This window comes from Berghia stephanieae, chromosome 1 (assembly GCF_034508935.2).
Source record: "Berghia stephanieae isolate SIO BIC M18660-M18661 chromosome 1, UCSD_Bste_1.3, whole genome shotgun sequence".
NCBI lineage: Eukaryota > Metazoa > Mollusca > Gastropoda > Nudibranchia > Aeolidiidae > Berghia > Berghia stephanieae.
Window position 1 is genome coordinate 98,579,042 of NC_088360.1, and position 15,214 is coordinate 98,594,255.

General features: G+C 38.6%; 1 protein-coding gene across 1 annotated transcript; it reads right to left on the bottom strand.

The window, feature by feature from the left end:
* Positions 1 to 10,975: 10,975 nt before the first annotated feature.
* LOC144960585 (uncharacterized) lies at positions 10,976 to 14,840 on the bottom strand. The gene is made up of 2 exons (XM_078893839.1): positions 13,871 to 14,840; positions 10,976 to 11,568 (listed from the first exon to the last, which is right to left on the bottom strand). Exons 1-2 carry the CDS (start codon positions 14,838 to 14,840, stop codon positions 10,976 to 10,978), a joined length of 1,563 nt encoding a protein of 520 aa, XP_078749965.1.
* Between the last annotated feature and the right edge of the window lie 374 nt (positions 14,841 to 15,214).

Sequence of the window (15,214 nt, forward strand, 5' to 3'; positions counted from 1 at the left end):
TTTATATAATATTTCACCTTACAGGCCATAGGGAAACAGAATTCCATTTCATACAGTTCCAGCCTTCTTTTAGGCATCAATTTAGTACAAGCACTTTTACAATATCCATCACTCACTGCCTGCGCCCAGGTACTCATTCACACCTGAGTCAGCTGGGGTAATGTGTTCAAAGTGACTTAGCCGAGTTCGCAATTATTATAAGTAGCGTCAGGACTACGACACGATCGCTCTTGTAAAGACTTTGGTGACATTTGTGACCCATCGTCTCAAAACGGTATTATGTCGGAACGAACCAGATGCTTAAAAGGTGAATTTAATGTTAAACTGGTCAAAAATTTAAATTGTTGGCATCAGCACCCTAAAATATGGTATCCATTCTCCTCAATAACACATACAGACTCAACACAAGTCTTATATTTCTGGCAACAAAAATTCAATTTTCAACATCTTAACTATCCCGACTTAATACCATTTTGAGGCGAAGGGTCACATTTGAGTGGATTGTATAATTGGATAGCTCAGTGATTCGAATATAAAACGAAATGAAACAAAATCTCTACCGGATGCTACATAAATCGTCTTCGTTGGAAAAGTATTAAGACGGGTCTCCTACCAGCATAAGAGAGAAGAATGGATGAACATTTGGGCAATGAGCACCACGGGTAGATGTATGTTTTCCCATATGACCACTCCTGTAAAGACTGATTGCCTAAATAAGCCCAGAAGACACCAGCAAAGCATCATCTTTCAACTAAGAACACAACACATACCGCTTAACAACCATTTAAGCAAAATTACAAAAGACACATCCCCTTCCTGCCCCCTATGCCAACACCCCAATGAAACAGTAACACACCACTTGTTTGAATGTCAACCTCTTGAAGACCTGAGATGCACATTCCTCCCACCAAATCCAAGCATCAGTAACACACTTTATAGTCACCTGGAACAACTACAAAAGACGTTTAACTTCTACGTCATGGCATAAGACCGAAGGGCTAGAGCTCAGGTGGTCGCTGGTTCGGATAAGTAAGTAAGTCTCCTACCAGCACAATACAACCCATTTATTCAACTTGCTTACAACGCCCAGTTCTGGCAAAAAAAAAAACAACAAAAAAACAACTACCTAGTCACAGACTAGAAGACGCTCACAAGAACCGATTTTTTTTAGCCACTTGCTTTGCTCAGGAAGACTGGGAAAAGACTAAATCAAGTCATCCTAGATAAGAATGGGCCAAGGCGACTTTCCAGTGAACATTCTTCGTTGTCTTCCCCTAGAATGTTTACGTTTCATTTTGCCGCGCACATATTTCCTATTTTTCCTCTCGCACGGCGTGTTCGAAGAAACATAGTTGTCTCTCTATTGCTTTAAAACATGCGCTTTCTATAGCGCAATACCCACTAAATGTGCTCAAAGCGCTTTACAAGGGGTCAACAGCAACATTTAACATGTAGGACGGGACATGACGCCTGTTAGGCGATATTACAATTTTTCTGACAAAGACAACGCTGTTAACGGCCAGGTACTCATTTTACACCTGAGTACGGTGAGAGAATGTGAGTAAAGAGCCTTTTCCAAGGACTCAACTATGCGCCGAGCGCCAGACTCGATCGAACCCAGGACCTTCCGATCCGAAAGCGAGTGTCATACCACTAGACCACAAGCCGCACATTGCGATCCCGAACACCATTCTTCGCTTTATACACTTATTTTAGGACATCTTCGTTTGTTTTATTGGAGGTGTATGGAATTCTTTGCAATCTTCGCAAGCACCACATTTCGAATGCCTAAACATTCTTCCCCAGTTTGCTATTGATCCAGCTCTCACCACAGACTACTAGGATATGGCTCTCACAACAATACAACTTCACTGATTCAGCCATTCATTTATGTAGCCATATCTTGACATAAAAAAAACCAACAATTTATATAAAGATACAATATTAAAAACATGATTATCTATTATTTTATTTTTTTTCGTTTTTAACCGAAAGTGGCAGAAAATTAAAAAGGAATTATAATGCACTCTGTATCACTTCAAGTCACCGATATTGGTGTTGATTGAAGATACAGTGCTTTGACCCACATTTACAATCAAGGGAAATAATTCATACCACTCAAGGAAACAATAAAATGCATTGGCATTGATTGGACTCGTTCGTCTGTTTTGGATCAGCAGTGACCTAGTTATTTATAGATTTTATGACGTCAGGTGACAAAATGGCTGCATAACAACAAAATGGTGTATAGAAACAAGTGTGTCATAACAATAATATAATTCATGTGTTGAGCGTTTTCAATTTTTAGGCGCTTTGTGTTTACATAGGATAAAATCATAATTCAGCTGTCACCGAAGAGATGTATATCTTTATAGGAAGAATTAATTTGGAAACAGGTGGCTCAGGATATTCGTTTTGTATCAATGTGATCGCGTAGTAGCAATACTATAATGATAATAATAATAATAATAATAATAATAATAATAATAATATAATAATAATAATAATAATAATAAAATAATAATAATATAATTAATAATAATAATAATGATAATGATAATGATAATGATAATATAATAATAATAATAATAATAATAATAAATAATAATAATAATAATAATAAATAATAATAATAATAATAATAATAATAATAATAATAAAAGAAGAAGAAGAAGAAGAAGAAGAAGAAGAAGAAGAAGAAGAAGAAGAAGAAGAAGAAGAAGAGAGAAGAAGAAGAAGAAGAAGAAGAAGAAGAAGAAGAAGAAGAAGAAGAAGAAGAAGAAGAAGAAGACGAAGAATAGTATTAGAAGTGGGAGGAGGTGAAGGATATATATATATATATATATATATATATATATATATATATATATATATATATATGTGTGTGTGTGTGTGTGTGTATGTGTGGCAGAAGGGGGGGGGGGGGATCAGGGGATCCTTTCTGCCTTGAACGCTCAGTTCACCTCTATCTCCTTTTGCATAAGAGTCAGATACTTCTGTCACCGTGTGACTTTCGTCGGTTTCGACTCATTAAAGCACAATTTAAGAGCTTCATTTCCCTCGAGGCAGAAGAAGATCTCGTTGAGGAAATTCAAAGCCTGATTTTCAAAGATTAAATTAAAAATTAAATTCCCTTTATTCAGCCCCTTGGGGAAATTTTTCTTTAGGGTCTATTCCAAGGGAAGACTGGAATAACCCAGGCCTCAGCTTCAGTGCAGCGCCACAAAGTGATCTAGGGCGAGGTGACTAGCTCAAGGCCATACAACGCAGCTGGTGATCGAACTCAGTACCGTTCAGGTACGAAGCAAAGACCGTACCAGTGAGCCACGCTATCCCATTCACGAACAAGTCTTCAAGTTGGGAATCTAGTAGCTATTGTCACATTGGCAACAGTGCCGTACTCTAGAAAAACTCATATTTGTACATTTGGCCAGAAAATTCGTCCTTCAAATATCGATCGATAAAAAAAACAAAAAAAGATTTAAAAAACACAAAAAACAAAAAACAAAAAAAAACCCCACAAAAAACAACAAGCACAAAAAAAAAAAGAAAAGAAAAAACGTGAGCTTTTATATAGTACAATATCCACTAAACGTGCTCAAAGCGCTTTACAAAGGGTCCCCGACTAACAGCAACACTTAACTTGTAGAACGAGACATGATGCCGGTGAGGCGATGATACACATTTTTTTCCGACATAGAGTTAAACGCTATTAACGGTCAGGTACTCATTTTACACCTGAGTACGGTGAGAGAATATGAATAAAGAGTCTTTTCCGAGGACTCAACTATGCTCGAACATGTGATTTCATTTCTGAATTCACTTTTATGGGTAAACAATATAACACTCTTTTGAGACGATGGGTCACATTTATTGTCTAATCGGGCCATCCAGTAACTAGGGGGGGGGGGGGGGGCATCACCACATATTAGTGAGAGGGCATCACGTTCCATGAGGGACGCTTTACAAAGTTCACTGCCGTACTCTAGAAGGACTCGTATTTAAACAATTTGGCCCGAAAACTCATCCTTCAACTACCGATCCATTGGGGGGCAGCGTGGCTCAGTGGTACGGTCTTTGCTTCCTACCCGAAAGGTACCGAGTTCAATCACCCGCCGCTGCGTTGTGTGGCCTTGAGCAAGTCACCTGGCCCTAGCTCTGCGGCTAACGCCTCGGTTATTCCAGTCTTCCCTTGGAATAGACCCTAACGACAAATTTCCCCTTGGGGATGAATAAAGGGATTTTTGTTAAAAATCTTTTTTTTTCTTTAAATGACCCTCCGCTTGGAAAAAAAAAAGGAAAAAAAAAAAAAAAAAAAAAAAAAAAGATTCTCAATCCTAGGACCTGTGATATTTTGAAGGACAAGTTTTCTAGCCCTAATTTTTGAAGATGTATCTCAGGATAGAGAAGGATGGAAACTGTTTGTCTGTTTGTCTATACCCTAACCCAGGGTGAAAAAGGCAATGATGATGATGATGATGATGATCTTTCTGGGCTCCTGCCGTCGCCATCGTTATGTTATAGCCTGATACTGAAATCCAAAAGGACTGGCAGTTTGACGTCATTATTTGGTTTTTGCACCGCCTAGTGAGTTGTCGTTAGTAGAGCTCATGGAAATAAGTGGTCCCATTGGTTGAACTATTGAATACAACTCAAGATTTGTTTTCTTTTGTGGCAAAAGACTGGCATTTTGACGTCTTTTTTTGGTCAGTATCAGGCCATAACTTTACGAAGGCCACTCTCCTGGCCATGTCCAGGATATGGAAGTTAACTACTGGTCAACGGAACAAACGCGCGAAGCAAAGAGAGTGGATATTCTCTTTTTCGGATCGGAAGGTCCTGAGTTCGAGCCTCCATCGGCGCATAGTTGAATCCTTGGAGAAAAGGCTCTTTACTCACATTCTCTCACCATACTCAGTAGGTGTAAAATGAGTACCTGGTCGTTAACAGCGATGTCTCTGTCAGAAATAAAAATTGTAATATCGCCTAACAGGCGTCATGTCTCGTTCTACGTGTTAAATGTTGCTGTTGGTCAAGGACCCCTTTAAAAGATCTTTGAGCACATTAAGTGGATATTGCCCTATATAAAAGCTCAACCCTCCCCCCCCCCCCGGTCATTGCCCGATAAAGTGCGTAATCGAATACCGTAACACCTTACCAATAATGCCCTGCGGCCATAGTAATACAATATTATAGTGATAATACAGTATAATAACGACGATGGTAATCTACATAATATGATATGATTATTACCCTTATGACTATTCGGCCGTAATGGGGTGATTGATGTATAACTCACCCATGCATACCGATGTGGAGCTGGGTGCTGCTACTCAACCTGAATTTCATTGTGTTACCTTCTCTCTCCGTCTCTCTCTCTCTCTCTCTCTCTCTCTCTCTCTCTCTCTCTCTCTCTCTCTCTCTTTCTTCTCTCTTCTACACTCCCCTTCTCATTCTTTCTATCAACTCATCCCCTCTCTCTCTTTCTCTCTATTTCTCTCTCTCTCCCTCTCTCTCTCTCTCTCTCTCTCTCTCTCTCTCTCGCTACCCCCTCTCTTCTATTCTCTCTCCTCCTCCATCTCTGTCTCTCTCATACTCCCCCCCTCTCTCTCTCTCTATCTATCTATCTATCTATCTCTCTATCTCTATTTCTTTCTTTCTTTCTTTCCTTCTTTCTTACTCCTCTCTCTATTTCTCTTCCCCCCCCCCCCCTCACCTTTCTCTCTCTTTCCCTCTCTATCTCTCACTTCACTCGATCTTTTTCTGTCTTTCTTTCGCTTCATGCGATGCGATTTCTCTCATCAGTCTTTTTGTTTATATGGAGAAAGCCCTTACCACCAGATCTAACAGACCCAGCTACCCAATCACTAATGGTTGGACCTGGACAAGGGGCTTAGAAAAATAAAATATCGATTTTACTCAGTATCCACCACAGATTACACAGGATCAGATAAGACAAAAGGGGGGAAAGGGGAGGGGGGGGGGGGGCGTCATCAAAACTGGCTAGTGAGAGGTCGAGCGCCGTCATTTTTTTAATGCTGTGCGAGTTAATCTCTAGTATTATAATGACTTTGATTGAGCTCGATTAACCTTGATTTGTTGACGGAAAATAGAAAAAAAAAAGGTCAGGTTTATGATAATAAAGTAAATTAGAAATATTAAGCTACACTTTTACATGTACATTTTAGGCTTGGCTCCATGGATCGGGTTTATATATATATTTTTTTTAATGTCCTACATGTTAAATTATGTTGCTTCTAGTAAGTAGTCTGTGGTATCCATCTTGGTCTCTTTGTGTGAGAAGTGAGTGATCTATAGACTGAGCAGCTGGTGCTCCGTATTTTTGGATCTACTGGTGCTTATAAAAACTAATACAGAGATAGCGTGATTTGCTTCGTAAAGTTTATTGTATAATAAAATTATTAATAATAATAATCATAATATGGTGATGATGATGATAATGATAATAATAATAATAATAATAATAATAATAATAATAATAATAATAATAATAATAATAATAATAATAATAATAATAATAATAATAATAAGAATGATGATGATGATAATAGAACAAAAACATTAAAACATTCTAAAAACAAATTGGACATTTTTATGTAGAACATTTTCACAGATTTACCATGCTCAATGCGCTTCATGATACATAAAAGCTTTTTTTTTTTTTTTTAAATAGCAACATTTTCTAACTGATCATTTGAATATAAATTCAATAATATAATATCCAGTCCATTCCATCATAGCACCAGATCGACAAGTAAGGTCACATTTATACCAACGCCGGAGTATCTACTTCAGATCTGAATAATTTATTGATAAGAGTTACATCCCCTTGCCTCCACGTCCGTGAGGAGCTGATCATTATTCTATTTGTTGTCTAGTCGATTCTTTTTTTCAACTCATTGATCCGTAGTCGATTACGATTGAGTACTGAAGTTTGTACATACCAGAATGAAAGCAAGTGATAAAGGATCGCGTCGCTCGTGTTTAAAAAAAAAAAAAAAAAAAAAAAAAAAAAAAAAGTTAACAGTCGTACTGTGAAAAGACATGTATTGAAAAATTTGGCCAGAAAACCCGTCCCTCAAATATAAATATATATCGATTTAAATGACCAAATTCTTGTAAAAAAATATTAAGAAAAATTCTCAAACCTTAATTGAGCTTTATATAGCGCAATATTCACTAATGTGCTAAAAGCGCTTTACAAGGGGTCCCTGGTCAACAGCAACATTAAACATGTAGGACGGTACATGACGCATGTTAGGCGATATTACAATTTTTCGGACAAAGACAACGCTGTTAACGGCCAGGTACTCATTTTACACCTGAGTACGGTGAGAGAATGTGAGTAAAGGGCCTTTTCCAAGGACTCAACTATGCGCCGAGCGCGAGGCTCGGACCCAGGACCTTCCGATCCAAAAGCGAGTGTCATACCACTAGACCACATAGCCGCACTTAGACTTTAAGGAAGACCTGGTGAGGTTTCAGAGTTTTGTTTGCTTTTCAAGAACAACAAACAAACAAAAAAAAATAAAAATACTTGAGCTTTTATATAGAGCAATATCCTCTAAACGTGTTCAAAACATTGTGCAAAGGGTCCCTGACCAACAGCAACACGTAACATGTAGAACGAGACATGACGCCTGTTAGGCGATAATTAATTTTTTTCCCGACACTGTTAACTGCCAGGTAGTACTCGTTTTCCACCTGAGTACGGTGAGAGAACGTGAGTAAAGAGCCTTTTCAAAGGACTCAACTCCAGTTTCCATTGGGGATATAGACGTTTAGAATGTCTTTAATATAGAAGGGACTGTTCGTGCTCAAGGTATGTAGACAACAGTACAAATCTTATAGGCAACTCTTTTTTCCACAGGAAGTCAATGTGACTCACGGAGAAGGGGAGAAAGAGTGAAATATAATGATGATGAAAAATTAATAATAATATAATAATAATAATAATAATAATATAATAATAATAATAATAATAATAATAATAATAATAATAATAATAATAATAATAATGTCGTGAACGGATTTCCCAATCTCGTTCACGATGTACAAAATAAGGAAAACGTTCAGAAAAAGTCTCCACCGAAGTGGGCGTTCTCCATATATGTAGAGGACATATATGGGCGGTTAAAAAATGCTCTAGAGCACCTCGGGAATTGTCCCGGTCTAGCCTGATTCTTATAACACACCAAAAGTATGGCGGATCGGATCTTCGAAGATGCTACGATAGGCAAAGATAGTATGTTGTCTGCTTAGAATAAGGCTGTGGTCAAGAGAAAGAATGAAAGGTGTCGCGAGCTTTTAAAGGGTAGAAATGATGACGTCACGTTTACGCGGGAGACAGTGAACGAACACAACATGAAGATTACTCACAACAGCTCGATCGAGACACTGACAGTCCTGTCATAACGAAACACTTACAACAACAACAACAAAAACCTATCCCAATAATCAGTTACATAAAATCTTCCCCACATTCCTCCCCCTCCTAAAATGCTTTCCCTCCTGAAGTTATACCCGATTTAGATTAAAAGTGGGAAGATCTCATGTTTGCATAAGTTTGTCTGGTCCCAAAACATTACTTAAAATATCTATATCAGAACATAGTACTTATGAAAGTTGGACCAAAATTGATAAAAGATAACATGTTAGGAGGGATATAATATTTTAAATTTCATTGGGGATATAAGCAATCAAAATTGTAAGGCAATATCAGTGGTTGTTTGCTGCACTTGTAAATGGCCGGATATATATATCCCATTTTTTTTTTCTTTAAAACAATGCAGCTGAAAATAGAGCTTATTTAGTATTTACATTATTGCTAGCAGGCCAGGGAATCTCTTTATTAATTAATAGACAGGATGACAATCACCAGGGATAATGTCAGAAATAAAACAAGCATGGTTGGAACCATGTCAGTTACCAATTCATGTTAATGTCTATAATACAGGTCCTGTCACAAGGTGGTAACCATCATCATGTTAAAGCTTATGCTTCTGACTCACCTGATCGAGGTAGTAAAATACCTTCTGATGTACATACATAATTCCCTCCCTCGCCTGCTTGAGGTGATCACCCATGTGTTCATGTTATCAGTTCATAGGGGTACCACATGGTCGTCGTGGTACCCTCATGGGCTCTTTCTCACATCTTGGCTTATTCTGGTTCCATCAGGTTGGGTCGGGTTCTAGAGCCATTATCAGATGGGCCTCTGGGTAGCTCTCTCCCTTCCTCGCCTGTGATTCCGAGGGGTACCATCCCTGGTATCATCAGGTCTCTGGGTTCAGGGGGGCTTACACCAGGTATCATCAAGCCTGTGAGTCCGAGGGGTTCCAACCCTGGTATCATCAGGTCTTGTGTTCAGGGCACTTTTTTAGCTTTCATCAAACCTGTGATTGCTTGGGGTATCATCAGGCTCCCTGTGCATGGTGTCTGCTCCTGGTGTCTCTAGTAGTCCCTTGTGCCCTTGAGTCATCATGATGTGAGAAGTTTCTTAGTGGGGAGGTGAAACCTCTACCCTTTGATGGGGAGGTGAAAGTGTCACCTCTACCCATTCTCCTTCAGCCTTTGGTTCCAGTCTAGTATCATCAGGCTGAGCTTCTCTGGCATTTTCTTTGGAATTGAACCCCTTCATCACTGTCACTGCCATGTTGACAGTGGTGGCATCGACTCGTTGCTATTCTGCTCAGTTGATACAGACCGTGATGTTGCTCCAGACAGTCATACATACTTTGTTGTTTCTTTCCATGGTCTGGGGTTTGTCTTTTGTACATAGCAACAGATATGAGTCATGACAGAGTTGGAGGCTTCTTGATTGACCTTTCTTCTTAAGGTTTGTGTCTGTTTTTATACACATAACACTGCACCAGAGACGAAATCTGCAATGATGCTGGCAGGACTGATCAGGATTGCATTCAGCTATAAATTATTTATTTATTTATTTTTTTTTTTTTGGTCTTCGAAGTGCACTTTGTTGCCTCTTCTAATTCCATAGTCGAATTTCATCTTTCCAACTCTGTCTTCAATGGTTTCCTAGCAGTCTTGTGAGCTTGCTTTAAACATAATTTTTAACATTTCGCCAATAATTACCCCTCTTCCTTTATGGGTTTAGGCATAAGCTCACATCCTTTGTTGTAAAATCTATCTATCATTGACTGCACTGCAGATGACGGAAGCAATTAGTAATACATATTCTTCCTAGGTATGTAGCTTCATAATGTCACCATTTTTTTTCTCGCTCTTCTTGACCATTTTTCACTAGTCAGAGAGCGGTGGTTCAGGTCTTGTGCCTTTAAGGAGGCTACCCATGCCATGTCTAGTTTATTCCTTGATTTGAAATTGTTATCAAGGAAATAATTGACCTGAATAAGAATTCTTAACTGCTGCTCATGTCATTACTTACACTGTGGTGGTGATTGAAGTGATCTGATTTGTGAGAGTTTATTTTGCATCTTTGTTGAGGGTCATAGAATGCCATTCTCCACTTATGTCGTGGGTATCCCACATGGATTAGAGTCGTTAGGTCCTGGCCTCTCATATTTACTTTTATATTTTAACCACAGTAAGCAGCCTTAAGTAACACATTGACATCACTTGAGGGTGGCAAGAAGATATATATATGACTTGTGATCTCACTTTATGTGCTATTTCATGCTTCTTGATATCATGTACTGGATATGCTTACACACAATTTCAAAATCTCTTGAAGTGGCAATTTCAGCAGGTGTATTCTCCATCACTTCATTCGTCTAAAGTGGTCATTGTGAAGTAAGAAGAGATTCTGGCTTATTGTATAACATTATTGTGCAGCATCTACCAGTCTTATCTGTTGGCCATGGAGCTGAGATGTTTTAAGTTTGAAAGACGATCGTCAAAATATTTTCCAAGGACAAGGGTATCATCGAGGAAGGCTAGTACCCTTTTCTGGTTTAACCCTCTCAGCACTTGATTATTCTAGAATATGTCCTAGGGTTATTGAACAGTTCAAGGGGAGTTTGTTAAACTCAAAAAGTCCTTGGCGTGTACGGAATGCTGTTTTGTGTTTGGAGTCCTCATGGACTGGGATCTGCCAATAAGCCGAATTGGAATCCAGCTTTGAATACCATATGTTACCTTCTAATGCGTCGATGCATTCAGACATGAAAGGTAGGGGGAAAACATCTTTCTTGGTTACATTATTAAGTGCCCTGTAGTCGATGCACCAGCGAACAGATCCATCTTTTTTCCGTACCAGAACAGGCGCCGCAGCCCAGCTTGCAGCCGAGGGTTGTATTACCCCTGCTTTAAGCATCTTGTCTAACATTTCATCTTTTTCTTTGGTAAAGTGAACGGGGGTACGTCGCAAGCCTAGTTTAATTGGCTTTGCATCTCCTGTATCAATGTGGTATTGCATTGCTTGGAAGTCACCAAGGTCAAATTCACTGGCTGCAAATATGTCTTGATATTCCCACAGCAATTGTTCAACTTTACCTAGTCTCTCATCTCCCAGAGTGGACGTAACTCTCTGCAGAGATCTATAAGTTTGTCTGGTAGTTGGATCGGCTGGCAGGAAGTGCTTGATATGCACAGTGTTGAATAGGCGAGCTTTTAGTACTCTACCTGCGCCGCAGTCAAGAGGTCATTCACTCCATCAAATTCCCGACCAGTGCAACGGGTTATCTCCCGCGATACTTAACAGATTTGTTACTGATATCTGGTTAAATTACAATCGCTTTTGCACAACCACAGTCAATTTTACCAATTTAAACAAATTGGCAACACATTGAGAAAACTTTGATCTGTATTTTGGTACCAAACACTCTATCATTAGAATTACTGTCTTTGAGATATTTTGCATTTAGATATCAGCACAATTTCGATTATAGTTTGTTAAATTTAATTTATTGATGCATTATTATAAGCAAACGAGATGATAGAAACTCTCAAAACTTGCTCTTATCGATGGAGGAATAAAGTAACCTTTCATTCATTCCCTCACAATGTGTGCATCGCTCTTAGTTCTTTGATGATATGCGATAACATCTCGGTGCAGGTGTCCGATTTGTTTCGCTTTGATCACTGCTGGGGGTTATGAATTCCGGTCGTTGAGTCTTCATCGCCCAAATTATATTCAACAGATGGTCACACGAGTTTAGCTTAATATTATATGAACACGATTATGCCAGTTTTCCGTTCCACTAGTTACAAACGTGGTCAACTAAGAACACTAGAATAAAGTCCGAGTCGTTTCATATTTCAGTTGTATATATTTGACATTTACTTCCCAGGTTAAAATATTGTTCAGTACTTTGTGGGTAAAAAAGAAACCTTGTATAGTTTGTAATTATTTTGCTGCAATGATCAATATATGATTAATTAAGGGTGATCATTTTAAGCATTCTTGATACAAACACGACTTAACGAAGGGACAAAGGATAAATAGTAACCATGTCATAAAGATATATATATATATATATATATATATATATATATATATATATATATATATATATATATGTGTGTTTGTGTGTGTGTGTGTGTGTGTGTGTGTGTGTGTGGGAGAGAGAGAGAAAGGGATAGATAGATAGGGATAGATAGATAGAGCGAGAGAAAGGGATATATATATATATATATATATATATATATAGAGAGAGAGAGAGAGAGAGAGAGCGAGAGAGGAGAGAGAGAGAGAGAAGAGAGAGAGAGAGAGAGAGATTTTCATTTCATTAATGAAGGACAAAGACATTGGTCTATAACTGTAAAAGTCACTCTGTTGCCTCCATAGCCCCGTGATTTACACGTGACATAGTTTGTGCTGTTTCCATACTTTTACATAACGGGGCTTCTAATGTCGCCCTGTTGCTGTTCTTTATTATTTTTGCGTTTTTCAAGAAGGTTGAGCAACATTGCAATCACTGATTTATTTTTATTGTATTTCGACCAGATGTGATGACTGTGCATGACTAGTTGCTGTTGTCAGTGTTTTCCCTCATCTGTGTTTTTAATCCCGTTGTCTCTGTCGGAAAAAAAAAAAAAAGTAATACCGCCTAGCAGGCATCATGTCCAGTTCTATATGTTACGCGTTCCCGTTGGTCAGGGACCCTATTTAAAGCGTTTTAAGCACGTCTAGTGAAAATTGCGCTAAATAAAAAAGCTCAAAATCTCAACATTACGTAGTCTGTCATGACACTTGTAGCGCATAGTTTTGAGGACTTTTTAGCATTGTCTTTATCAATGTCCACATTAAAGATGAGATAAATATCTGGTTTTAAATCCTGAAACAATTATGTTTTGAGATTCGTTTTCTTTTCTTCTGTGTTTCTTGACTTTTCTACAAAGCCTACACAGTTCATTTAAATGTTTATCATGAATTTCTTGAGTGTGCTCCATGACTAAATGAAATTTTTAAAAATCATAATAAATTCAATTTTGTTGACGCACAGATGGAATTTTAGCAAATTACAGTTTAATTATAATAGATTCTATTTGTGAAAGAATAGATTTGTTCTATGTTTCTGTTTGAAGATATCAATTTTTTACTGGAAAAATTAATGCATTTTAAATTACAGATAAACGGTCTATTTAGGATTGAAATATCACCATCATTATATACAGCACTGACATAAAATACATATGGATGGAAACAGGAAATCTTGATAAATATTACAGAGTAAAGCAATTTGTGTTTAAGCTCATTGTGAAGCGATAACAAAGAGATGAAAGTGAACATAAATCGACTTGTATCACCCGATATCACCGTAACTGAAGTCACTGGGGGATTCCCCGTAATTTGGCAGGCGTGACCCCGGGTCAACCTCGGGTCATTACTTGAACTAAGTTACCGCTCAGGCGATATTTTCGTTACTGTGTATGGAGCATTCCCCCTCCGCTTCTGTCATGGGGTTGCTGAGTTCATCCACTTCTGTTAAATTCAGCCAGTCATCTTCGTCATCCTCAAATATATCTCTTGCTTCCAGGGGAAGCAACTGTCCTATTTCCGTTCCTTTTTTGAGGAAGCATTCATCACCTGTGTTGATCAAGCACACTGTAACAACTGGTTTGGTTACGTGCAGGGTATGGCCCACAGAAATTGGCAGGTTTCTATGTGGTTCCAGGTACATAAATGGTGAATTGGGCAGATAGTCTGACTCAACATTAGTGATTACTTCTGACTGGGCTGGTATGATCAATTTGTGGGGAATGGCAATCTTGATAGCTATTCGGTTTCCACCATCAACTGGTAAACCTGTTTGTGCCATGTCACACTTGGGACTTACATTTTCAGTTGAATTTGTTGCAAGAGGAATAATTTGATTTTGACAAAATAATTGTTGTTTTTCCACATCAATCTTTGCCCTTAATTTCCTCAGCAGGTCTATTCCTAATAGCATTGGGTCGAAAATGGGAGCAACATAGATATGAGTTAGCAGATGAATCTCTCCCAATCGCAAGTGTAGTGGCCCCACTAATTTTGCAGAGAAGCTTTGATCTTTACCTGCTGCGAACATCTTCATGGACTTCGTACAAGTGGGGATGGGTAGGATTTTGTTATGGGTGTTTTCAGAGATGATGGTAACATCTGCTGCGGTATCCACCACTGCTTGTACAGGGACGTTTTCAATTGTACATTGTACTTTAAGGGTAGATTCTGACTGAAACCTTGCAATACAGATACATTCTTCATCAAAATAAGGTTTCACAATCTGTTCTGGATCTTGGCTAGACCGATATACATTGTGGCTTCCGTTGTTGGTCTGCTGGGCAAGGTTTTCCTTAGTTTCTTCATGTTTCATAAAATTAGTACAGTCAGAAGAATAGGGGCACAAATTGCTCATAGTCTTATATCTGTGTTGTGCCTCAAAAACTGGGTCCTCTTTAATTGCCCTTGCTTGAACTGGGATCAATTCTGGGCTCAAACTGATCCCTGCCCGTTTGGCGCCTTGTCTTCCTTTGGGCGACCTTTCATGGAGCAGTCTCTAGCATAGTGGTCTTGACCTCTACATGAAAAACAGGCACTTGATGATGGGAAATTGGAGCGGGATCTTGGCTGGGCACGTCGAGCGCCTCTTTGCATAACCTCCAAGACTTGACTTTGGAGTGTAATGAGAGTGTCTAATTCACTTTGGGTTTGCTCATGCATTGATAACATCTTTTTGAACATTGCCTCAACACTCATCTCAGTCTTCTGCTGTACACCAGCTGTCTTAAT